General features: G+C 42.2%; 1 protein-coding gene and 1 long non-coding RNA gene across 3 annotated transcripts in view; one reads left to right on the plus strand and one right to left on the minus strand.

Moving 5' to 3' along the window:
- The window catches only part of AMFR (autocrine motility factor receptor), a 57,167-nt gene that overhangs the window by 21,106 nt on the left and 8,972 nt on the right, over nt 1-27,089 (plus strand). For both annotated transcript variants that reach the window (XM_021932358.2, XM_021932359.2), the window contains exons 7-10: nt 1,317-1,450; nt 2,920-3,030; nt 8,035-8,225; nt 11,394-11,497. In XM_021932358.2, the coding sequence (XP_021788050.2) occupies nt 1,317-1,450; nt 2,920-3,030; nt 8,035-8,225; nt 11,394-11,497 (540 nt within the window). The remainder of the gene's footprint in view (nt 1-1,316; nt 1,451-2,919; nt 3,031-8,034; nt 8,226-11,393; nt 11,498-27,089) is intronic.
- Nucleotides 2,789-26,128, minus strand: LOC116271228. The gene is made up of 2 exons (XR_004179662.1): nt 26,078-26,128; nt 2,789-3,321 (listed from the first exon to the last, which is right to left on the minus strand). It is a non-coding gene; the product is annotated as an uncharacterized LOC116271228 (long non-coding RNA).

Genomic DNA, 27,089 nt, shown 5'->3' on the forward strand with positions numbered 1-27,089 from the left:
ATTCCAACTACCATCATTGTTTACATTTTACTTTGATATGTTAGAAGTTACAGTGTCATAGATCTGCTTCATTGGTTGGCCTTTCAGTGATCTAGTAATGGTGAGAATTAAAATAGTTGGTGGGCAGTTTATTTAAATTATAAGCCCAGTAAGTATCATTTAAAAATTATTGGGCTAGACATGGCACATTTCTAAGTCTGCTTTTTGAAAGAAACTTTGAAAACATACTTTTTAAAGAAAGCATGTAATTCTTTTTTTAAAAAAAAGAGGCTCGGCCGGACGTGGTGGCTCACGTCTATAATCCCAGCTACTGGGGAGGCTGAGGCAGAGAATTGCTTAAACCTGGGAGATGAAGGTTGCAGTGAGCCGAGATTGCACCACTGCACTCTAGCCTGGGCGACAGGGTGAGACTCCATCTCAAAAAAAAAAAAGTCTCCCTCCCCCCTCAAAAAGGGGACAAATGGCCAAAGATAACTCTTAAGATTTTTTTGTCTTCTTTTTTTAAATTTTAATTTTTTTCCTCATGCTTGTTTCCTGAAGATTTTGTTGTGTTTAACTGCTTAACAGTTTTCTTTTTATGTATTTGAGTACATACCTTCATAAATTGAGATATTTTAGACATATAGACATATAGTTTTTAAAAAAACTGATGTATTATGAACATTTTCCTATGCTAGCATCAGTTCTTCTAAGCCATTTTAATACTTTCAGGATAAAAATGTCTTCAGATAGCTGTACCATGATTTAATAAACCACATCTCACAGTGGGTTATTTAGATTATATTCGGTTGTTTGCTATTTCACATTTTTACATATTTTTTATCATGTATTAGTTTGATAAAATTAGTTATAGCTTGCTTTTTTTATTTATCTAATACTGTCTTCCCATAATTGACCTTCAGAACTGTTATATATACAAATATAATAGTGTAATATGTAGTTGTATAATATAAATAAATGTAATTAATGAGTATATAATTTTACATTATATAAGTTTACAACCTAACTGTTCTTCTGCTGGACATTTTGTTCATTTTCATATTTTCTCTTTTATAATTTCATGGATAGACATCTTTTTGCATAAAGCTTTTCCATTTCTGATGAGTTTCTCAGGAAAGATGACTGGCAGTGGAGCACCTAGGCAGACGAGGATGTGCCTTGTTTAGAGTAATGAGATACATCTGTGTATTTCCTTTCTGAAAAATATTGCAGTTCACCATCACCAACAGTGAAGAGCTTCTGCTGCATACTGCGCCTTCATCACTAGCAAGTTCATGTTCACTTTTACCATGTATTTTACTCTCTTTCTTTCTAAGTTATTTGGCAACATCTGGTTATCCATGGCTAGCTTGGTCATCTTTATGCAGCTTCGTTACCTGTTTCATGAGGTGCAGCGTCGAATTCGTCGGCACAAGAACTATCTGCGTGTGGTTGGGAACATGGAGGCCAGGTGAGGAAACATAAGTTGATGTTGCCTAAGTTTACTCATTTTAGCTTTTTAATAACAACAGATTCCAGAGTATGTCAGAATGTATGTTTGTAAACTGCTAACAGAGTGGTGGAGAGGAGAGGCTCTGGAGTCAGACTGCCCGGGTGTGAATCCCCGCTTAGGTGCTGGGTGATTTGGGGCAGTTTACTTCATCTCTTAAAAATTAGGGATAAAAACAGAACCTTCTGCCTGAACCTTTGGGAGAATTTGGTGAGATAATTCGTGTATTTAGAATAATACTGGGCACGTAGTGCTCAGTATTAGGCTCTTATTCGTCATGATTTTATTGTCATTATTATCAAATAGACGCTTCACTGGGCTTCTGTCCTGCTCATTTCGTGAAAGTGGGTCTCAATTATTCTCTGCATATGCATGTTTACACACACATACTTAACCTCATTGAAGGAGGCACTTTTTTGCCAAGCTGAGGCTAAACCATGCCTGGAGGTGCAAGATTAATGGGTATCCTCTTTGTGCCCAGGGGGACAGCCTGGATCACTTCTTTGTGGCCAGGGACACAGATTGGATCTCTGGGGGCCTTACTTCTCTGATTTGTCTGGATATGTTCTCCGAGGTCTTCACTAACAGCAGTCATTGTTATTATTACTATTTTGGAGATGTCGTCTCGCACTGTCACCAGGCTGGAATGCAGTGGCGCAATCTCGGCTCACTGCAACCTCCGCCTCCTGGGTTGAAGCGATTATCCTGCCTCAGCCTCCTGAGTAGCTGGGATTACAGATGCCCGCCACCACACCCGGCTAATTTTTGCGTTTTTAGTAGAGATGGGGTTTCACCATGTTGGTTAGGCTGGTCTTGAACTCCTGACCTCATGATCCTCCTGCCTCAGCCTCCCAAAGTGCTAGGATTACAGGTATGAGCCACCGCACTCGGCCTAGCAGCCATTATTTAGACAAAGTTCCTGTGCGTAAGTTTCTCACTCACTTTTTTTTTTTTTTTTTTTTTTTTGAGACGGAGTCTCACTCTGTCACCCAGGCTGGAGTGCACTGGCCGGATCTCAGCTCACTGCAAGCTCCGCCTCGCGGGTTCACGCCATTCTCCGGCCTCAGCCTCCCGAGTAGCTGGGACTACAGGCGCCCGCCACCTCGCCCGGCTAGTTTTTTTTTTTGTATTTCTTAATAGAGACGGGGTTTCACCGTGTTAGCCAGGATGGTCTCGATCTCCTGACCTCGTGATCCGCCCGTCTCGGCCTCCCAAAGTGCTGGGATTACAGGCTTGAGCCACCGCGCCCGGCCTCTCACTCACTTTTTAATGGGCTTTGAAGGTAAATTATATTTTTGATTATCAAGAATGTTTTGCTGAACACGCTTTCTCTGTAACTGTGCTGTGATATAGGCGCAGTCTATCAAGTGGTGTGTAGTGTGTGTGTGGAACTGACCAAGGTTCCTGCTGGGCTTGTTTTGTTTCCACAGGTTTGCAGTTGCAACTCCAGAGGAGCTGGCTGTCAACAATGACGACTGTGCCATCTGTTGGGACTCCATGCAGGCTGCGCGGAAACTGCCCTGTGGACATCTTTTCCACAAGTAGGAGCTTTGTGAAGGGCCCTGTGGGACGGGTGTTCTGTCCAGGGTGTTGGGTGCTTTTTGTACCCAGGCTTGAGACTCATCCTAGTGGAGGAGTGGGGACATTACCTCCGCCTGGCCTTGCTGCTGGCACTGCGTGTTCTGGGAAGCTCTTGGGTGTCCTTTGTTCCTTAGCCTCTTCCCTACATCATAGGACTGTTTCCCTCCCATAGTTTGCCATCTTAATTTCTGGGTATGGTAACTGTCTTCATATTTCTTCTCCATTTTAGCTCTGAAGTACAGCAAATATGTCTGTAAGATTTAAAAGAAAGGATTAGCGGGGAGTCCTTATTTTCAGACAGCTTATTATCTAACTGGGAGAGAGAGAATATATAATTTTGCATTTTGTATATGCCCAAAAGAAGCCTAAAATCTCACCAGAGAAGTGGATTGAGATGGGTTGTAGACCAGGACCACTAAACAGCACAAAAGAGCTGTGTCTGTTATCAAGGATTACAAATAGTCTCTTCTGTAATCCTTCCAGATGGAAGTAGATCTAAGATGTCACTGGGGCTCTGTCTGTCTCACATAAATGACTGTGTGTATAAGTTTGATGTTTTGATGTTAATGGACCTTGAGGTATCTTTTGGCCTTTTGCATGTGTTTTCAGTTTTGCATATTGGGAAAGTTCTGATCTTTGCATCTTTAATCTTCCTTTCTTTATTTTACAGTCTCAAAGGGTTTTTCTTCTTCTTTTTCATATAGGGCTTTGGAGCTAGAGTCTCAGTAACTCAACACATTGTTGACAGATTTTTTTTTTTTTTTTTTTTTTTTTTTATGTGCTGAGTGCTGTGTTAGGCTCTGGGGATAAAATGAAAATGACTAGTGTGGTCATTGCTTTCCTGTAGCTTACAGTCGAACGGAGGATTCAAACGTGAATCAGAACCAGGCATATTTATGAATTTTAAAGTATCAATGAGATAAGTGCTTTAAAGCAAAGGAACATATTTCTTGAGAGCTTGTAATGAAAAAATCCGACTCAAACTTGAAGGAAGTGACTCTTGAGGATAAGTAGGAGTTAAGTCAACAAAAGGAGGGATCAGGTGGTACTAGGTACTTGAGAGAGAGGGTGCATCTGTGCAGCAGGAAGAAATGGAAGAGACTAAAAGAGAAGCTGTGTGGCTGATCCCAGAGAGTAAAGGACAAGGGTGTCCGCTGAGGCAGAAGACACATAGGCAGGGTCTGGAGGACCATTGGGAGTGGTGAGATGCTGTTGAACATTAAGTAAGGATTGGCGGGTAAGATTTGCTGTTTGAAGAGATCCAGGGGGATTGGTTAGTAATGGCTGCAGTGGTTCAGGGGTAATCCTAGCACTTTGGGACACTGAGGCAGGTGGATCACCCAAGGTCAGGAGTTTGAAACCAGCCTGACCAACATGGTGAAACCCCACCTCTACTAAAAATACAAAAAAATTAGCTGGGCGTGGTGGCGGGTGCCTGTAATCCCAGCTACTTGGGAGGCTGAGGCAGGAGAATTGCTTCAACCTGGGAGGTAGAGGTTGCAGTAAGCTGAGGTCACGCCATTGTACTCCAGCCTGGGCAACAAGAACGAAACTCTGTCTCAAAAAAAAAAAAAGAAATTGTAACTTGGACTCTGGTGGTAGAAGTAGAGTTAGTGAGAAGACAGATTTGAGGGGATCAGGAAGGATGTGGTGCTAGACCGGCCGAGGGAAAGTGAGGAATGAAAGAGGTGCCAAGGTTTCCCTAGTTGTGCGGGTTGGACAGTTGGGTGTAGAGCGGTGCACGTTCGTTGAGGTTGGGAAGACCAGGGAATTTGCACACATTTCTCAAAATTATTTCAGTTAGCCCCTAAGGAGCTTGGAGGCTAGTTGGGAAGAATAAACTCAGAATAACTCTATTTTAGCTCAGAAATAATATCTTCAAGCATATGTTAGATTAATTCTATGATTTAATTTCTTTGAGGCAAAATTCAGATAATATACATTTAACCATTTTAAAATGTACAGTTCAGTGGCTGCTAATGTGTTCACAATGTTATGCAACCACCCTTCTCGCTAGTTTCAAAACCTTTTTATCACTCCACAATAGCGCCTCAGAGTCACTAAGTAAGCACTCTTCATGCCTTCCTTCTCCATCGCCTGGCAACCACTAATCCACTTTCTGTCTCTATGGATTTACCTATTCTGGACATTTCATATAAAGGAATCATATAACGTGACTTTTTGTGACTGACGTCTTTCGCTTAATATTTTTTGAGGTCATCCAAGTTGTAGCATGTATCAGTACTTCATTACTTTTTATGGGTGAATTTAAGTAATTTTATAAATTAAACAATTAGTTTATCCATTCATCCATTGGTGGACATTTGGGTTGTTTCCACATTTTGACTATTGTGAATAATGCTGGTAGGAACATGTGCTTGTGAGAAGTATCTGTTTGAGGACTTGTTCCCACTTCTTTTGGGTATATGCCTAGGAGTGGAATTTCTGGATCACGTGATAATTCTGTTTAACTTTTGAGGAAATGCCAAACTATTTTCTACAACAGCTGTACCACTTGATATTCCCACCAGCAATACCTGAGGGGTCTAGTTTCTTCATACATCTTGCCAACACTTGTCATTTTCTATTTTTGTTATTATAGCCATTCTTGTGGGTGTGAAGTGTTATCTCATTATGGTGAATTTTGTTTTGTTTTTTAGTAATAATTCTTAAATATAGTTTTTTTATTCTGGTAAAATATAACAAAAAATTTACTGTTAGCTATTTTTAAGTATATGGTCTGGTGGCATGGAGTATAGTCATATTGTTGTATAGCCTTCATCACCATCTATCTCCAGAACTTTTTCATCTTATGAAACTGAAATTGTCTCCAGTATACAGAAAGTCCCTCTCTGTTTCTCCCGAAGCCCTTGGCAACCACCATTCTATATTTTGTCTCTATGAATTACTCTAGATACCTCTGTTGGCTTTGGGTTTAGTTTGCTATTTTTCTGGTTCTATGGGCATAAAGTTAGGTTTTTGACTTGAGAGCTTTCTTCTTTTTAGGCATTTTCTGCTACAAATTGGCCTCTGAGCATTGCTTCCACTGCATTTCATAAGTTTGGATACGTTGTGGTTTTGTTTTCATTTGTCTCAAAGTGTCTCATTTCCCAAAGTGATTTCTTCTTTACTCAGTGGTTGCTTAAGAGTTAGGATTTAATTTTAAAACACTTATCTGCCTCGGGCTGAGTGAACAAATAGTTGTTAGGATATGCTCTTGGTCGGCTTTACTTTGTAGCTTTGGGAATGATTGTGTGCTGAGAATCTAAGGCAAATTCATTTTAATTTGTGATAAAGGTAATGCCTATATTCTTGCAGACACAATAGCTAGATAATTTGTTACTATAGAGGATATTTTTACAACATTTCAGAGTCCAGTGAATAGATCCGTTTTCTCTCTAAAGTTTGATTTCTCTCAGTTAAGGAACTCTAGCATTTTTTTTAAAACAGAAAACTATATCTAACTAGTTGTACTCACCTTGGAGTTTTTAGGCTGTTATATTTAATGTGGGAGGATTTTGCACTCTGTGAAATAAATTTAGATTTGCTTATAAAAAGTATGTCACAGTGTAGCGTTATTGGAAGGCAAGGATCTTGCATACTTTTGTAATCCCCCGCAAGGCTAATGTTATTCTACTAGTGGTGTGATTTCAGGGTGTCACTAGGAGAAGTGGACTTAAAAAAAATCACTTATTTGACTAAATTATCACAGACAAATTATAGGTATTTAATTATTGCAAAATACGATAGAGTTGGGTATATACATACAGACAGATGACATTATTTTGGAACACGACTATCACACACTCTCATGACACGGAGTGAGTAAGAAGTAGCTCTATCTTGGCCTCTAGGAAACTCCTGTTACTTATGTACCATTTGGTTGCTGGAGACTCTGAGGATTATCGTATTATGGTGAGGTTTTCCTTTATAACTTTATATCTACACATGTTCATAGATATTTAAAAGAAGATACAGCATTTTTATTGAGTGCCTACTTGCGCCCTTAGAGAAAGATAACAAATTCTCATAAAATGGGAGGGACCTTGGAGATTAATTCATCCAGCCATCTCATTCTTTAGTGGAGAGGACTAGTCAAGAGAGGCTGAAGGGTTTGCCTGGATCACACAGCTAGTTAGAGGAAGAATTGGGACTGATCTCACATTTTCTGCTTCTTACTCTAGTATCCTTTCCTTTAATGGACACCTCAAGTATTTACTGAGTGTCTACCATAATTAAGGCATTATCATCTCCTGAGAGAGGGCAAAAGAAGCTTCAGCCTTGTTGGGAAAGCAGCATGCAAAGAGAAGAGGGTGGAGGAGGTTGAGGTGCTGAATGGAGAGGAGAAGTTACAGGTGACCCAGGGGAACGGGGAGGTAAGGACCTGTAGGGCTGTCATGCTTAAGGAAAAAGCAGATGGGAGGTCTTAGCAAGTTTGGTGCCAGATAAGTGAGTTGGAAGGAGAGGAGCTTGAGTGAATGAGTGAGATTTTTGACATCAAGATTTTGAAGACAAGGCCAAGGCTATGACTGTGCTAGTGGTAGCTAAAGCAGAGTGAAAGATGTGAGCGTCAGAGTGGAGGACTCAAGGATATGAGAGGCCAGGGTGTTGGATGATTCAGCCACATGGATTTTGAAGTAGCCAAATAGAATTGGATGAGAAGATGGTGAGCCATGCTAGGAAGTCCCATTGAAAAGGGGTCACAACCAGGAGCTTGGTAGATGACTTCATATGGTAAAGAATTCATGTTACCAGCAGGACACGCTGGAAGTGTATTAAAGTGAAGTAGGGCAAAGAGGTAATGTCCATAAATGCTTCTCAACACTTAAATCTCACTAGTGGTGGAGAGAAAATCAAATTGGAGCACATTTGATAGATCCAGAGTACTTCTGGGTGAATTCTCACAAAGTATGCTAAGGAACAATCGAGGATGCTGACGTATGTTCTTTTGGACTTTTTGGTAGCTCCTGTCTTCGTTCCTGGCTAGAACAAGACACCTCCTGTCCAACATGCAGAATGTCTCTTAATATTGCCGACAATAATCGTGTCAGGGAAGACCATCAAGGAGAGAATTTGGATGAGAATTTGGTTCCTGTAGCAGCAGCCGAAGGGAGACCTCGCTTAAACCAACACAATCACTTCTTCCATTTCGATGGTTAGTTGGTTTCAACCTCTAAAACTATACCTAAGGGATGTTCTCCCCTAGGCAGATACTATTTTAATTATAAATTGCCCTGTACAGACCAGTTTAATATTATACAGTCATGTGCCCCATAACGACATTTCAGTCCATGACAAACCGCATATACGGCAATGGTCCCATAAGATGATAATGGACCTAAAAAATTCCTGTGGCCTGGTATTTACTACAATTTTTATCATTATTTTAAAGTGTACTCATACTTACATAGAAAAAAAATTTACTGTAAAGCAGCCTCAGGCAGGTCCTTCAGGAGGTTCCAGAATAAGGTATTGTTATTCTAGAAGATGACAGCTGCATGCGTGTTACTGCCCCTGAAGACCTTCCAGTGGTACAAGAGGTGGAGGTGGACCACAGTGATACTGATGCTCCTGACCTGTGTAGGCTTAGGCTAATGTGTGTGTTTGTATCTTAGTTTTTAGCCAAAAAAATTTAAAAAGTAAAATTAAAACTTTTAGAAATAGAAAAACTCTTGCAGAATAAAAAAGAAAATATTTTTAATAGCTGTACAGAGTGTTTGGATTTTAAGCTAAGTGTTACTACAAGAGTCAAAAAGTTAAAAATTAAGTTTATGAAGTAAAAAACTTATAGTAAGCTAAATTTAATTTATTGAAGAAAGAAACATTTTGTCATGAATTTAGTGTAGCCTAAGTGTACAGTGTTTATAAAGTCTACAGGAGCACACAGTAATGTCCTAGGCCTTCACATTTCACCACTCACTGACTCACCTAGAGCAGCCTTAATCCTGCAAGCTTCATTCCTGGTAAGTGCCCTATGCAGGTGTTTTGTTTTGTGTTTTTTTGTACCATATTTTTACTACATGTTTTCTATTAGATATGTTTAGATACACAAATACTTAGCACTGTGTTACAACTGCCTCCAGTACAGTAACATGCTGTACAGGATTGTAGCCTAGAGCAATAGACTATATCATATAGCCTGGGTGTATAGTAAGTTATACCATTTAGGTTTATGTAAATACACTCTATGTTTGCACAACGATGAAATCACCTAGCAACACATTTCTCAGAACGTGTGCCTGTTGTTAAGCTACGCATTGACTGTATTTCAATTTTAATTGAAAGCATTTAGGTGGGATGGATGGATAGACAGATGGATAGAGATAGAACAAACAGGGATGCCAGGCATTTTGCCCGATTCCATGTCAGTATGGGCAGGGTGGGGCAGGAGGGTGGAGAAGTAAAACTGAATCAACCATGCCTTCGAGGAGCACACTTAATTAGCTCAATAGTTAACCTTTCCTAATAATGTATTGCATTTGTGTAGCATTTAAGCATATAATGAAGGATCATTGAGAAGCCTTTCTAGTGAGTACCACAAGCAGAATCAGAGCTGGAACCCTGTTGCTTTGTCCATAAAATATAAATGTTCTGCCTCCCAGCAGTGTTAAAAGGAGTTGTAATGAAAACCACACTTAAAATTCTAAGGCTGTGACATATCAGGGTCTGGTTGATCATCCTTCCTTAATTCACATTAAGTTGCTGTTGATTTTCAACAGTCCAGTACCACTAAATTCTGTGAGTTCATGTTTATAATTATTACTATAACACAAGTGTCCCTGGAATTTTGTTAGCAGTAGTGCTATTCACATCCCCAATTTGAGTTTCAAGAATGGGGTACAGTGGGGATGGTGTCATGTTGGTGAAATCCTTCAAAGAAAGGACCAGGGGGAGTAGAGTCATATCTTCCAAAAGAGTAGGTGGGGCTACTTGGCTGGCTGCGCCCAGAATGTTAGAGGGGTTTAGGGGGCCTGGTTTGGTGGCTGTGAATGAAGGGCTCTTCCAGGTAAAACTTCTGAAATATACTAGCAATATTGGAGATGAGACCTGGCTATCCAATCCATTATTTTGTGAATTATGACTACTAAAACTTTAGTCAAAATAGATAAACTCAACTTTATTTCTCCCTAGTTAGTACATGAAATAAGTATCCATTTCTTAAATGGGTACATTTTGTTTGTACCCATCTCAAGACCTTTGAGATGGCCATTCCACTTGATTTTCTTTCTTTTTTTTTTTTTTTTTTTGAGACGGAGTCTTACCCTGTCTCCAGGCTGGACTGCAGTGGTGCGATCTCAGCTCACTGCAACCTCCGATTCCCTGGTTCAAGCGATTCTCCTGCCTCAGCCACCCAAGTAGCTGGGATTACAGGCACGTGCCACCATGCCTGGCAAATTTTTGTATTTTTAGTGGAGACGGGGTTTCACCGTTCTGTCCAGGATGGTCTCGATCTCCTGACCTTGTGATCTGTCTGCCTTAGCCTCCCACAAGTGTTGGGATTACAGGTGTGAGCCATTGCGCCTGGCCACACTTGATTTTCTATTCCATGCATCAGAGTTTCTTTGTGAAGGAATGAAAAGCAGCCTTAAACGTGTAGCTTGATATTGGGTTGTTTTACAGCCTATTCTTGGTGCTGTTGTATCTTGGGCTCCTGTTTTCTTCGGGAAATAACAGAAGTAGCAGACTTTTTGGTGCTGTTAGTCTACAAGCCTGTGTTGTAGAATAGCATGATTTAAAAAGAATTTTGAATCAGAAAACCAAGGCTTTTAAGATTAAAGAAAAAATACTTCCTGAAAGTATATGTGAAAATGCCTCCAAATGAATAGTCATTTGTGTAGCTCGTGAAAGAGAGGAGCCAAAGCTCATGTGTTATAGAAGCTTAGAGCCTTGAAAAGCTTCTTCATCTCCCAGGCTGAGCGCATGAGGGTGCTGGGCTGGGCTGCATCCAGCCCCCCTGGAAAGCAGGATTGCTCAGCAGTGAAGGGTTCTAGGGCTTGCCTGTCTGGCTTCACATCTTGGCCATCATAGTTAAACTGTGTGATCTTGGACAAGTCCCCTAACTTCTGAGTGCCTCAGAGACCAAAGACCAAGGGTATTAGTGCTGTATCTTTGAGAAGGATACTAGGAGAATGATAATAGGAGGTACCATGTGGGATGTAGTGAGGATTAAATGAGCTAGTCCACGTGGAACACTTGGCATGAGAGGCCTGCCATATAGGAAGCCCTCAGTGAACACCAGCCATTACAGCAGCTGCTGTGAGAGCAGATGATGGGGGAAGGAGTCAGGGCTCTGAAACTTATGCTGGATTCTTGTTTGTTTCAGGGTCTCGGATTGCGAGCTGGCTGCCAAGTTTTTCGGTTGAAGTGATGCACACCACCAACATTCTTGGCATTACACAGGCCAGCAACTCCCAGCTCAATGCAATGGTAAGGCCTGCTAGCTGCTTTAAGAGGATGACTAGGAATTAGGAGGGAAGGAACAGCTAGAATGTGTGCTGGGTATATGACCTTGTTGGTCTTACTCTGCTCTGGCAGAATAGAAGGAATTTTAGGGGCTTCTTTTTATTTACTGGGACTGTTTACATTCCTGTGTTTTAAATTTTGAAACTTTCATTTTATTTCTTTGGCGGATAATCTAACCTTTTCTGAACACTACTAGGTTCACTCTGTTGTAATCTAGGCCTACCTTGGGACTCCTTTGATTTTAGCCAAAAAAAAAAAAAATTTTTTTTTTTTTTTTCTGGAGACAGGGTCTTCCTTCATTGCCCAGGCTGGAGTGCAGTGGTGCAGTCTTGGCTTACTGTACCTTCTACCTCCTGAGTTCAAGCAATTCTCCTGCCTCAGCCTCCCGAGTAGCTGGGATTATAGGCATGGACCACCATGCCTGGCTAATTTTTATAGAGACGAGGTTTCACCATGTTGACCAGGCTGGTCTCGAACTCCTGGCCTCAAGTGATCCGTCCGCCTTGGCCTCCCAGAATGCTCGGATTACAGACGTGAGCCACTGCATATAGCCTTTAGCCAAAATATTTTGGGGAATTATCGACTGGAGTGAACGATGTGCCTTGCATTAAAAATTTTATGAGGCTGGGCACTGTGGCTCACTCCTGTAATCCCAGAGCTTTGTGAGGCCGAGGCAGGCAGATGGCTTGATTGCCCAGGAGTTTGAGGCTGCAGTGAGCTATACTCACACCATTGCACTCCAGCTTGGGTGACAGAGTGAGACCCCATCTCTAAAAAAAGCAAAGAGACTGGGCATGGTGGCTCACGCCTGTAATCCCAGCACTTTGGGAGGCTGAGGCAGGTGGATCACATGAGGTCAGGAGTTCGAGACCAGCCTGGCCCATATAGTGAAACCCTGTCTCTACTAAAAATACAAAAATTTGCTGGGCATGTTGGCATGCACCTGTAATCCCAGCTACTTGGGAGGCTGAGGCAGGAGAATCGCTTGAACCCGGGAGACGGAGGTTGCAGTGAGCTGAGATCACACCATTACACTCCAGCCTGGGCAACAAGAATGAAACTCTTGTCTCAAAAAAAAAAAAAAAATTGTATGAGGCTCACCAAATGTATGTTTTTGTTCCCCATCTTTTCCTCCTTCGCCTCCAAATATTGTGTATGTGTGTGTGTGTGTATGCATGCACGTGTGTATGTGCCTTGAAATGTTGAGGTGTGTTGTTGGCTCAAGGATATTGTTTGAATACTTCAAGTTTCTTTGTATTTTTCCAAAGCAATGTGTTATTATTTTACAATGATGGAGAAACATGTGCAAACCAGTGCAAATCCAGTGCAAACCACCTTAGTCCTGCTTGGATTAGGGCCTCTGGCTGACCTGCATAAGCCCGGCCAGTGCTTTGTAAGGTCGTTGGTTTATTCATTAGTTAATCCTTATTGACTGACTGAACAAATTTGAGCTGAGAGCCTGTTCCTGAGACAGGCACTGTGGCGAGCATAGCACCTGCAATGTCAGTAAGGTAGACTCAAGTCTTACTCTCAAGTAGGGTAGATACTAACTGGGGAGACAGGTCATAAATATAAATAAGATGACTGCTGATGGTGATGAGTGCTCTGGTAGCAGTAAGGTAGGCAGTGTGGTGGAGTGGGTGGGTAGAGGCAGAGGAAGCATTTTAGAGGAGGCATATGGAGATGTTCTGTTTGAGGGGTAATATGTATGCTAAAACAGGAAGGATGAGATGGAGCTGGATCGGGGGAGGAGGCAGTGGAAACAGTAGGTGCAAAGGGTATGAGGTAAGAAAGTGCTGGGAACTGAGAAAGGTCGTTGTGGTTGGGGCCTAGCAAGTAGGGAAGCAAGACTGTGATATAAATTGAGATTTCAGAGCCAGAACATGCAGGGTCTTACAGGCCACAGGCAAATTTAGATCTTGTAAAAGTATTAGAAGGCCATTCAAAGCTTCTTACAGACCCCACCACCACCACCAGGGGACTGACAGGACATTTAACAGAATGATTTTGCTTCTGGGAGGAGGATGAATTATAGAAGGTCAGAAATGGAAGCAACAGGACCAGCAATTAGGATGTTGCTGCAGTAGTCAAGGCAAACTCACATAGGGGCTTGGACAGGGGTATTGGTAATAAAGGTGAAAAGAAGTGGCAGGTTTAGGACAGTTTTATAAGATGAGCTGGCGGGACTTGGTGCTTTGGTTGGATATGGGGGATGAGAGAAGTGGCGAAATGGAAGCTGCCTTGTTGGGTTTGAATTAAGCAGCTGAGTTGACAGTGGTACCATGTACTGAGATGGGAAGACTCGGGAGGAACAGGCATGAGGATGGGTCACGGTGTTCTGTTTGGGTAAGTCTGCGATGGTCTGTAGGCAGTTCTAGACCTCAGTGAGTAGATCAAGCGAGAGATGCACATTTGGGAGATTGAAGCCTGGAGGTGACATCTAAAGCAGGGGGCAAAGAGAAGAGGGCCAACATCTGAGCTCTAGGTCCTGCCATGTTCAGAGGTCTGGCAGAGGGAGGAGCCATGACAGCTGGTGGAGAGGGAAAAGACCAGGAGAAGGTGGCAGCACAGCACAGAGGAGTTGGGTTTCCAGGAGGGAAGAGTCAAGCGTGTGGAATTCTTACAAGATGAACTCATAGAAGTGCATATTGGATTTGGCAGAGTGGGAGTGATTGATTAGCTGGAAAAGAACCAGCACTTTTCATGGCCCAAGGGTTTGGACACTAGATTGTGGTAGATTGAAATGAATGGGAGCTGAAGAAATAGACCATACCAGGAAGTATGTTACGAAGAAGGACACAGAGCAGTAGAGGTGGTAGCTTGATAGGAGTGTGGCATCCAGGGGAGTGTTTCATTTGTTTAAGATTTTTGAATAGATCATTTATTTACAAGTTCAGAACCTAGAGAGGAGTATACAGTGAAGTCATGCTCCCATCTTTTTCCCATGTGCCCAGCTTCTACGCCCCCTAACAACCTGGGTTAGTTTCTTATGTATTATGTTGCTCCAGAAGGCTTATAGGCACATACAAGCCAATGCTAGTACATATTCTTTTTCTGACAGACAAGATTAAGAAAGTGAATTTTTAAAAAAATTTTTCTATTTTGGTAAAATACATTATATCTACTATTTTAATATTTTTCAGATGCACATTTCAGTGGTATATTCACATTGTGCAACTATCACCACTGTCCATCTGCATAACTCTTTTCATTTTGCACAATCAAAACCCTGTACCAAGCCTGTCCAACCTGTGGGCTGCATGTGGCCCAGGACAGCTTTGAATGCAGCCCAACACAACTTTGTGAAGTTTCTTAAAACTATGAGATTTTTTTGCCTTTTTTTTTTTTTTTAAGCTCATCAGCTATCGTTAGTGTTAGTATATTGTATGTGTGGCTCAAGACAATTCTTCAGTGTGGCCCAGGGAAGCCAAAATATTGGATACCCTTGCTCTATACCCATTAAACAGTTAACTACTAATTCTCCCCTCCCTCTAGCCTTTGGCAACCATTATGCTACTTACTTTCTGTATGAGTTTAACTACCTAGGTACCTCATATAAGTAGAATTACACAATATCGGTCATTTTGTGACTGGCTTATTTCACTTAGCATAATGTCATCGTGGTTTATGTTGTAGCACGGGTCAGAATTTTCTTCCTTTTTAAGGTTGAGTAATACTTCATTATATGTATATACCACTTTTTATTTATCTATTAATCTGTCGATGGACACGTGCATTGCTTCCAGATTTTAGCTATCATGAATAATGCTACTGTGAACATGAGTAGGCATACATTTCTTTGAGACCCTGCTTCTAATTCTTCTGAATACTCATGAGTCTTTTTTGTTTGTTTTTAAGACTAATTTTTTAGAGCAGTTTTAGGCTTACAGCAAAATTAAGAAGGTACAGAGATTTCCTGTATACCTCCTGTGCCCACAGATGCACAGCCTTCCCCATTATCAACATCCCTCAGCAGAGGGCACATTTGGTACAGTTGATAAACCTGTGTTGGCACATCATAATCACCCAAAGTCCATAGTTTACATTTGTGTTCCCTCTGTAGGTTTGGACAAATACATAGTGACATGTATCCACATGATATAGAGTATTTTCACTGCTCTAAAGATTCTGTATGCACTCTCTGCCTTTCCTTTCCTCCCCCTATCCTCTAGCAACCACTGATCTTTTTACTATTGTCATAGCTTTGCCTATTCCAGAATGTCATACAGTTGGAATCCTGCAGTATGTAGCCTTTCAGATGGCTTCTTTCACTTAATTATTTGCATGTATGTTTCCTTTATATCTTTAAGGGATTGATAGTTCATTTCTTGTTAGCACCAAATAATATTCCATTGTCTGAATATACCACAATATGTTAATTCATTCACCTACTTAAGGACATCTTGGTTGCTTCCAGGTTTTGGCAGTTATGAATAAAGGTGCTATAAACATCTGTGTACAGGTTTTTATGTAGACATAAGTTCATAACTTCCTTGGTTAAATGCTGATATGGTTTGACTGTGTCCCCACCCACATCTCCTCTTGAATTCCCATGTATTGTGGGAGGTACCCAGTGGGAGGTAGTTGAATCATGGGGGCAGGTCTTTCCCATGCTGTTCTTGTGATAGTGAATAAGTCTCACAAGATCTGATGGTTTTTAAAAGAGGATTTCCCTGCACAAGCGCTCTCTCTTTGCCTGCCGCCATCCACATAAGATATGACTTGCTCCTCCTTGCCTTCCACCATGATTGTGAGGCCTCCCCAGCCATGTGGAACGTCCGTTAAACCTCTTTCTTTTGTAAACTGTCCAGTCTTGGGTATGTCTTTATTAGCTGCGTGAAAATGGACTAATACAGTAAATTGGTACCAGGAGTAGGGTGCTGATGTCAATACCCAAAAATGTGGAAGCAGCTTTGGAACTAGCTAGCAGGCAGGGGTTGGAACAGTTTGGAGGGCTCAGGAGAAGACAGGAAAATGTCGGAAAGTTTGGAACTCCCTAGAGACTTGTTGAATGGCTTTGACCAAAATGCTGATAATGATGTGGACAGTGAAATCAAGGCTGAGGTGGTCTCAGATGGAGATGAGGAACTTGTTGGGAACTGGAGCAAGGGTGACTCTTTTTATGTTTTAGCAAAAAGAATGGCGGCATTTTGCCCCTGCGTTCGAGATTTGGGGAACTTTGTACTTGAGAGAGATGATTTAGGGTATCTGGCAGAAGAAATTTCTAAGCAGCAAAGCGTTCAGGAGGTGACTTGGGTGCTATTAAAGACATTCAGTTTTAAAAGGGAAACAGCATAAAAGTTTGGAAAATTTGCAGCTTGACAGTGTGATAGAAAAGAAAATCCCATTTTCTGAGGAGAAATTCAAGCTGGCTGCAGAAATTTGCATAAGTAACCAGGAGCTGAATGTTAATCCCCAAGACAATGGGGAAAATATCTGCAGGGCGTCTTCACAGCAGCCCCTCTCATCACAGGCCCAGAGGCCTAGGAGGAAAACATGGTTTCGTGGGTGGGGCTTAGGGTCCCTGTGCTGTGTGCAGCCTAGGGACTTGGTGCCCTGTGTCTCAGCTGCTCCAGCCATGGCTGAAAGGGGCCAGTGTAGAGCTTGGGCCTCTGGCTTCAGAGGGTGCAAGCCCCAAGCCTTGGCAGCCTTCAGGTGGTGGTGAGCCTGCAAGTGCACAGAAGTCAAGAATTGGGGTTTGGGAACCTTTGCCTAGATTTCAGAAGATGTATGGAAACACCTGGATGCCCAGGCAGAAGTTTGGTGCAGGGGTGGGGCCTCCATGGAGAACCTCTGCTAGGGCAGTGCAGAAGGGAAATGTGGTATCAGAGCCCCTACACAGAGTCCTTGCTGGGGCACCACCTAATGGAGCTGTGAGAGGAGGGCCACTGTCCTCCAGACCCCAGAATGGTAGATCCGCTGACAGCTTGTACTGTGCACCTGGAAGAGCTGCAGACAGTCACCACTAGTCCATGAAAGCAGCCGAGAGGGAGGCTGTACCCTGCACAGCAGCCACAGGAGTGGAGCTGCCCAAGACCATGGAAACCCATCTCTTGCAATCAGCGTGACCCAGATGTGAGACATGGATTCAAAGGAGATCATTTTGGAGCTTTAAGGTTTGACTGCCATACCTTATTTCGGACTTGCATGTGGCCTGCAGCCCTTTTGTTTTGGCCAATTTCTCCCATTTGGAATGGCTGTATTTACCCAATGCGTATATCCCTATTGTATCTAGGAAGTAGCTAACTTGCTGTTGATTTTACAGGCTCATAGACAGAAGGGACTTGCCTTATCTCAGATGAGATGTTGGACTGTGGACTTTTGAATTAATGCTGAAATAAATTAACACTTTGGGGGACTGTTGGGAAGGTGTGATTGGTTTTGAAATATAAGGACATGAGATTTGGGAGGGGCCAGGGGCGGGATGATATGGTTTGACTGTGTCCCCACCCCAGTCTCATCTTGAATTCCCATGTTTTGTGGAAGGGACCTGGTAGAAGGTAGTTGAATCATGGGGGCAGGTCTTTGTCCTGCCGTTCTCATGATAGTGAGTAAGTCTCACGAGATATGATGGTTTTAAAAAAAGGAGTTCACCTGCACAAGCTCTCTCTCTTTGCCTGCCACCATCCATGTAACATGTGACTTGCTCCTCCTTGCCTTCTGCCATGATCGTGAGGCCTCCCCAGCCATGTGGAACTGTAAGTTGATTAAACCTCTTTTTTTTGTAAATTGCCAGTCTTGGGTATGTCTTTATCAGCAGTGTGAAAATGGACTAATACAAAATGCTAAACAGCATGATTGCTAGATCAAATGGTAAAATTGTTTAGTTTTCTTAGAAGCTGCCAAATTGTCCTCCGGAGTGGCTGTATCATCTTGCGTTCTCACCAGCAGTGAATGAGAGTTCTCGTTACTCCATATCCTCCAGCATTTGGTGTTGTCAGTGTTCCAGATTTTGGCTATTCTAATATATATGTAGTGGTGTCTTGTTTTACTTTGCATTTATCTAATGACATATGATATGGAGCAACCTGTTATATTGTTATTTGCCATTTGTATATCTATCTTTGGTGAAGTATCTATTAAGGTCTTATACCCATTTTTTTGACGAGGGAGGTTGTTTTTTTATTGTTGAGCTTTAAAAATTCTTTGTATATTTTGGATAGCAGTCCTTTATCAGATGTGTCTTTTACAAGTATTTTCTCCCAGTCTGTGGCTTGTCATCTTATTTTTGACAGTCTTTTGCAGAACTTTTTACTTTTAATGAAGTCCAGCTTATCAATTATTTTCTTTCATGAATCGTGCCTTTGGTGTTGTATCTAAAAAGTCATTGCCATACCGTAGGTTATTTATTTCTCTGTTATCTTCTAGGGGCATTATAGTTTTGCATTTTACATTTAGGCCTGTGATCCATTTTGAGTTATTGTGAAGAGTATAAGGGCTGTGTCTAGATTATTTTTTTTGCATGTGAATGGCCAGTTATAGCACCATTTGTTGAAAAGGGTATCTTTTCTCTGTTGTATTGCCTTTGCTCTTCTGTCGAAAATCAGCTAACTATGTGGGTTTAGTTCTGGGCTCTCTGTTCTGTTCCATTGATCTATTTGTTCTTTTGCCAATACCACAGAGTCTTGATTGCTGTAGCTTTGTAACAAGTCTTTTAGACAGGCAGTGTCATATCCTCCAACTTTGTTCTTCTTCAATATTGTATTGGCTATCCTGAGTCTTTTGTCTCTTCATATAACCTTTAGAATCATTTTGTCAATATCCACAAAATAACTTGCTGGAATATTGATTGGGATTGCATTGAATCTGTACGTCAAGTTGGGAAGAATGGGCATCTTGACAATATTTAGTCTTTCTGTCCATGAACATGGACTATCTCTCCATTTATTTCATTCTTCTTTGTTATCATTTATCAAGATTTTGTAATTTTCCTCATATAGATCTTATACATATTTTGTCCTAAATATTTTGTTTTGTGGGGGTTAATATAAAGCATACTGCGCTTTTAATTTCAAATTCCACTTGCTCGTTTCTGTATATAGGAAAGCAATTGACTGTAGTATTGTTAACCTTGTATCTCACAACTTTGCTTTAATTGCTTATTAGTTCCAAGAGTATTTTTATCAGTTCTTCCAGATTTTCTACGTAGACGAGCATGTCATCTGAAGAGTTTTATTTCTTCCTTCCCAATCTGTTTACCTTTTCTTGTCTTACTGTATTAGCTTGGACTTCCAGGATGACATTGGAAAGCAGTGGTTAGATGGGACATCTTTGTCTTGTTCCTGATCTTAATGTGAAAGCTTTGAGTTTGTCACCATTAAGCATGATGTTAGTGGTAGGGTTTTTGTCGATATTCTTTATCACAGTGACAAAGTTCCCCTCCATTCCTATTTTACTGAGAGTTTTTATCATGAATGGGTGTTGGATTTTGTTGAGTGATTTTTCTTCATCTATTGATAAGGTCATGTTACTTTTCTTTTTTAGCCTGTCGGGAATATTGAATTATATTAATTTATTTTCAAATGTTGAACCAGCCTTACATACCTGGGATAAATACCACTTGGATGTAGTGTATAATTATTTTTATACATTGTTGGATTTGCTAATATTTTATTGAGGATTTTTACTTATGTGTTTATGACAGATATTGGTCTGTAGTTTTCTTGTAATCTTTCTCTGGTTTTAGTATTAATGCTAACCTTATAGTATGAGTTAGGAAGTATCCCTTCTGCTTCTATCCTCTGAAAGAAATTGTAGAGAATTGGTATAATTTCTTCCTTAAATGTTTGGTAGAGTTCACTAGCGAACTCATTTGTGATAGGTGTTGTAGTCTCCAAATCTATTTGTTTCTCTTTGTGGTTCTTTTAATTTTTGCCTCAGTTTGTCTGACGCTTTGTTGTTAGGTGTATATACTTTATTAATTAATTTAATTTAATTAATTTATTTTTTGGAGACAGAGCCTCACTTGGTTGCCCAAGCTGGAGTGCAGTGGCCCGATCTCGGCTCACTGCAACCTCTACCTCCTGGGCTCAAGCGATTCTTCTGCTTCGGCCTCCTGAGTAGCTGAGATTACAGGCATGTGCCACCACACCCAACTAATTTTTGTATTTTTAGTAGAGACGGGTTTCACCATGTTAGCCAGGCTGGTCTCAAACTCTTGACCTCAAGTGATCTGCCTTCCTCGACCTCCCAAAGTACTGGGGTTACAGGCGTGAGCCACTGTGCAGCAGGTATATATACTTTAAAGATGCCATGTCTTCTTGGAGAATTGACCCCATGATCATTTTGTAATGCTGTTCTTCATCCCTGATAACTTTGCATGCTTTGATGTTTGCTCTGTGAAAGTAATATAGCTGCTCCTGGTTTCTTTTGGTTAGTGTTGGTGTGGTATATTTTTCTTAATCCATTTTCTTTTAATCTGTATGTGTCTTTGTTTTAAAGTGGGTTTCTTGTAAACAACATTCAGTTAGGTCTTGGTTTTTTTTTATTTACTCTGACAACCTCTCTTATTTGGTACATTTAAGCCATTGATGTTCAAAGTGATTATTAATGTATTTGGATTAATAACTACAATTTTGTTAATGTTTTCTATTTGTTGCCTTTGTTTTTTGTTCCTATTTTTGTCTTCCACTCTTTCTCTGCCTCTTGTGGTTTTAATTGAACATTTTTATAGAATTCCATTTCTCTCCTTTCTTAGCGTATTAGTATACTTCTTTTTACTTGTTTTAATGCAGGGTTGTCCGATCTTTTGGCTTCCCTGGGCCACGCTGGAAGAAGAAGAATTGTCCTGGGCCACACATAAAATACACTAACACTAATGATAGCTAATGAGCTAAAAAAAAAAAAAAAAATTAAAAATATCTCATAATGTTTTAAGAAAGTTTATAAATTTGTATTGGGCTGCATTCAAAGCTGTGTGGGCCATGGGTTGGACAAGCTTGTTTTAATGGTTGCTCTAGAGTTTGTAATATACATTTGCAACTAATTCGTTTATTTTCAGATAACACTGTACCACTGCATGGGAAGTGTGAGTACCTTTTGATAACAAAACAATCCTAATTCCTCGCTCCTGTCCCTTGTATCATTGTTGTCATTCATTTCACCTGTATGTGAGTATATAAGCACACACACGCACGAGCACACATAAACTGAATGCGCTGTTGCTGTTATTTTGAACCGAATGTTCTGTTAGATTAAGGAACAGTTTTTGTTTATCTTTATTTATACCTTCTTTGATGCTCTTCCTTTCTTTATGTGGAGCTGAGCTTTCTGACCTATATCGATTTCTTTCTCTCTCAACAATTTTTTATTTTTAACATTTTTTGTAAGGCAGGTCTCACAGCAACGTATTCCCTCAACTTTGGTTTGTCTGAGACAGTCTTTGTTTCTGCATCACTTTGGAAGGATAATTTTGTGGGGTATAGAATTCTCTGTTGGTGAGTCTTTTCTTAACACTTTAAATGTTTCCCTTCGCTATCTTCTTGCTTGTGGGGTTTCTGAGGAGCTGTCGATGTCATTCCTGTCTTTGCTTCTCTAGAGGTAAGGTGGTTTTCCCTCTGGCCTCTTTCAGGATGTTTTTCTTAATCTTTGATTCTCTATAATTTGGATTTTATATCGTTGGTGTCCTTTTTTTTTTTTTTTTTTTTTTTTAGCATTTGTCCTGCTTGGCACTCTGTAAGATTGCTGGATCTGTGGTTTGGTGTCTGACATTAATTTGGGAAAGTTCTCAACCATTATCATTTCAAATGTTTCTTGTGTTCCTTTCTCTTTTCCTTCTGCGATTCCTATTAAGTACGTTTACACCTTTTGTAGTTGTCCCACAGTCCCTGAATTTTCTACTCTGTTATTTTCAGTTTTTATTCTCTTTGCTTTTCCATTTTTTTGAGATGGAGTCTTACTCTGTACCCAGGCTAGAGTGCAGTGGCACAATCTCGGCTCACTGCAACCTCTACCTCCCAAGTTCAAGCAGTTCTTCTGCCTCACCCTCCCTAGTAGCTGGGACTACAGGCATGGCTAAATTTTTGTATTTTTAGTAGAGATGGGGTTTTACCATGTTGCCCAGGCTGGTCTTGAACTCCTGACCGCAGTTCATCCATCTGCCTTGGCCTCCCAAAATGCTGGGATTACAGGTGTGAGCCACTGCACCTGGCCTGCTTTTCCATTTTCAAAGTGTGTATCTCAGGCTCAGAGATTCTTCCCTCAACTGGGTCCATCTATTAATAAGCCTGCCACGGGAATTCTTCGCTCGTGTTGGTGTTTCTGGTCTCTGGCACTTCTCTTTGGTTCTTTCTTAGGATTTCCATCTGCCTACTCATGCTGCCCGTCTGTTCCTGCATGCTGTCCACTTTATCCATTAGTGCTCTTTGCATATTAATCATAGTTTTAAATTCCCAGTCTGTTAATTTCAGCATCTCTGCTCTGTGTGGCTCTGATGCTTGCTCTGCCTCTTCAAATTGTGTTTTTTGCATTTTAGTATGCCTTATAATTTTTTCATGATAGTTGAACATGATGTACTGTGTAAAAGGGACTGTGGTGAACAGGCCTGTCGTAATGTAGGTGTCGGGGGAGGGAAAGAAGTATTCTGTAGTCCTGGGATTAGAGCTCCATCCTTTAGTGAGCCCATGCTCTGGACTGTGAACTTCAACCTACTTCTCCGGTTTCCCTCCTCCTGTGGGACAGGATAGCTCGAGCGGACTGGAGTTCCCTCTGGTGGGTGCAGCTCTAATCAGACCCCAGCAGATGAGGTTCTGGTTGAGTAGTTTCTCCTGAGGGCAGACGTTGTTAAGAACAGAGCGTCCTGGCTGATTTCACGGAGGTGCTTTTTCCCTTCCCTGTGCTGGAAGCAGGAGGGGATGCTTGTAGGATCACTGTTGGCACCGAATCTCACAGTATTACAGGGGAGCTCCCTCAGCCTGAGTGCCCTGGAATTGTTACCTCTCAGAGTTGTTACACTGAGTCTGTAGCAATTTGTCAGTTACAAGTCAGGTTTTCCTCCATGCCCCCCCCCCCACCTTTTTTTTTTTAAGACTGAGTCTCGCTCTTTCGCCAGGTTGGAGGGCAGTGGCGGGATCTTGGCTCACTGCAACCTCTAGTTCAAGCAATTCCCCTGCCTTAGCCTCCTGAGTAGCTGGGACTACAGGCGTGCACCATCACACCTGGCTAATTTTCTGTATTTTAGTAGAGATGGAGGTTTCACCATGTTGGCCAGGATGGTCTCGAACTCCTGACCTCAAGTGATCCACCTGCTTCGGCCTCCCAAAGTGCTGGGATTACAGGCGTGAGCCACTGTGTCCGGCTATTTTTTTTTTTAAGGGTAGATTCGAAAGTACGTCTGGTATGTGCATAGGAATGATCACCAGAGGGGTAGAGATTGATGGGACAGAACAAGTAGAAGAGTCAACTGAAAGAACAAGCTAGGCTAGGGTGGGGAGCTGAGCAAGAGAGAGGGTTGTGAGGAAGGATGGATATCTAGCTACAGGCGTTTTGAGATTTGGTTTAAAAAGAAGGCGTGGCTCACAGCCAAGGGGTGGAAGCAACTGAAATGTCTGCTGGAGATGGATGGATAAGGAAGATATGGCAAACCTGTACAGTGGAATAGTACTCAGACTTCAAAAGGAAGGGAATCCTCTTGCATACTGCAGCATGAATGAACCTGGAGGACATTATGCTGCATGAAATAAGTCTACCACAAAAAGACAAATACCACATAAAACGCTTACAGACAGCAGAATGATGACTGCAGGAGGGCTGGGGTGAGGTGAAATAGGAGCGTTTCCCTTAGATATAGTTTCAGTTTTGCAAGATAAAAAAGTTCAGATCTGTTGCACAGCTATGTGCCTGTGATTAACACTGCCACACTATGTAGTCATCCCTTGATATCTGGGGATTGGTTCTAGGACCCCCTCCTTCAGATACCAAAATCCATGGATGCTCAAGTCTCTGATATAAGATGGGACACTTTAACCCTTAATAGTTTAAGGTAAAAAAAAAAAAAAAAGGCGAGGGGAGAGGGATACTCTTTGCATATAACCTGCATACATCTTCCATATATTTTGAGTCATCTCTAGACTACTTCTAATACCTAATACAATGTAAATGCTCTGTAAATGGCTGTTACACACTGCATTGTTTAGGAAATAATGACAAGAAAGCCTGTGCGTGTTCAGTACAGACACAGCCATCCTCGGCCTAACTATACAGTACATGTCAGTAACAACGTAACACTTGATCCAGGGCTGGCTGAATCAGCCTGTGAAACTCACCTATATAGTGGTACTGAGGGCTCACTTACACTTGACAAATGGTTAAGATGGCGAATCTTATCTGTTTGGGGCCATAATAAAAGAAGAAGGAAGCATGACTCTCCTGGTTCCTTTTTCTCCTTAAACCTCAGCTGGGCTGTCAGCAGAGAGTGAGGGTGACATCTTGGTGTGCATAGGTGGCCTGGGAGTTTGGTAGCCCAGTGCAGCTACTGCTGGGCTCATGGCAGGCATTGTGGGGGTTCTTTGGGGCCAGGCAGTTGTTGAAGCTCTGCAGCTGGACCACCCCACCTGCCTCCTTTACAAAGTCAGACTTCAAGGGTGTGCAACCCTCCTAGGAATCAGAATTCCATTCTTGGAGTTGTTTAGAATTCTCAGGCAGGCCCTGGCTGTTCTTCCTCCAGTTCTGTGATGGTTTGGAGTGGACTATTTTTGGTACAACTAATTTACTGGAACCATGCATTTTTTATTAAGATCTAATAATTAACTTGCTGGATTTTCTGGTAGAAAAGCTTTGGTCTAGTAAAATGGATCTTAGGCATTTTTTATTTGGGAAATGAGGGAGAAGCTGTTTAAGAATAAAGAGAAATTTTATCTGATTTTAGAGGTTTTTATGGACTCTTGCCCAGTTAGGTTTGACCTGACCTGGGAAAATAATGATCAACTCATGTTTACATAAACAAGCCGACTGCAGGAATGAGGAGGCCCTGGGGGCCCTGGGCACTGCTTATCTTGCCAACATTCCACCCCCAGCAAGAGCTCTAAGCAGAATTTGGTGCCGACCTTTTCCTTCAAGGTCCTGACGTTGACATACTCCCTGCTCCTTCTACAGTCAGAACAACACGTTCCTAGGAGCTAATACCTCAGGGGGACTTTATTGTGCCTCTAAGGCGATTATTTTTTTCTTCCTGTTTTTTGTTTTAGTTATTAGAACCTTTCCAAAAATAAAACCTTGAATGTAAACATTTATAGAATTCATTTACATATGTGGAAAAAAAATCCAGAGCTGCTTGGATGAAAGTATGGATGGTGGTGTGGCCAGGCCTGTGCCTGCTCTCCCTACACATACACCCACCTTAGAGCCCTACGTAAACTCTGAGATGTCTCCAGAGTACAGTTTGAAAACTACAGCTCCAGGGCAATATAAGGAATTTGCATTCTCTATAATTTTTTTTTTTAATTGAGGCATAATTGAAATAGAGTAAAAATTTACCCTTTTTAACATCCAGTTCAACACATAATTGTGTATCTATCATCATAAGATATAGAACAGTTTGATCCTCACCCTCCAAAACTCCACAGTGTCCTTTTGAGAGGTGACAATGGCTAGCAGCCCTCACTCTTGGCGCCTCCTCGGCCTTGGCGTCCACTCTGGCGGCGCTTGAGGAGCCCTTCAGCACGCCACGGCACTGTGGGAGCCCCTCTCTGGGCTGGTCGAGGCCGGAGCTGGCTCCCTCTGCTTGCGGAGAGGTGTGGAGGGAGAGGTGCACGCGGGAACTGGGGCTGCTCACAGTGCTCATGGGCCAGTGCGAGTTCCGGGTGGGCGTGGGCTCAGCGGCCCCGCACTTGGAGTGGCTGGCCGGTGCCGCCGGCCCCTGGCAGTGAGGGGCTTAGCACCTGGGCCAGCAGCTGCAGAGAGTGCGCCAGGTCCCCCAGCAGTGCCGGTCTGCTGGGGCTGCACTCGAATTCTTCCCGGGCGTCAGCTGCCTCCCCGCAGGGCAGGACTCTGCGTCAGCTGCCTCCCCGCAGGGCGGGACCTGCAGCCCGTCATGCCCGAACCCGCCCTCCAGCCCCGCGGTGGGCTCCCGCACTGCCGAGCCGCCCCCTGCTCCGCCCCGCTCAGTCCCATCAACTGCCCAGGGGCTGAGGAGTGTGGGTGCACGGCGCGGGACTGGCAGGCAGCTCCGCCTCTGGCCCCGCTGCTGGATCCACTAGGTGAAGCCAGCTAGACTCCCGAGGCTAGTGGGGACTTGGAGAACTTTTATGTCTAGCTAAGGGATCATAAACGCACCAATCAGCACTCTGTGTCTAGCTCAGGGTTTGTAAATACACCAGTCGGTACTCTGTATCTGGCTAACCAAGTGGGGACTTGGAGAACTTTTCTGTCTACCACTCTGTGTCTAGCTAAAGCATTGTAAACGCACCAATCAGCACTCTGTGTCTAGCTCAGAGTTTATAAATACACAAATCAGCACTTAACATCTGAAGGAAAAAACACTGGACACACCATCTTTAAGAACTGTAACACTCACCGTGAGGGTCCACAGCTTCCTTCTTGAAGTCAGTGAGACCGAGAA

The sequence above is a fragment of the Papio anubis genome, chromosome 18 (assembly GCF_008728515.1).
Source record: "Papio anubis isolate 15944 chromosome 18, Panubis1.0, whole genome shotgun sequence".
Taxonomy (NCBI): domain Eukaryota; kingdom Metazoa; phylum Chordata; class Mammalia; order Primates; family Cercopithecidae; genus Papio; species Papio anubis.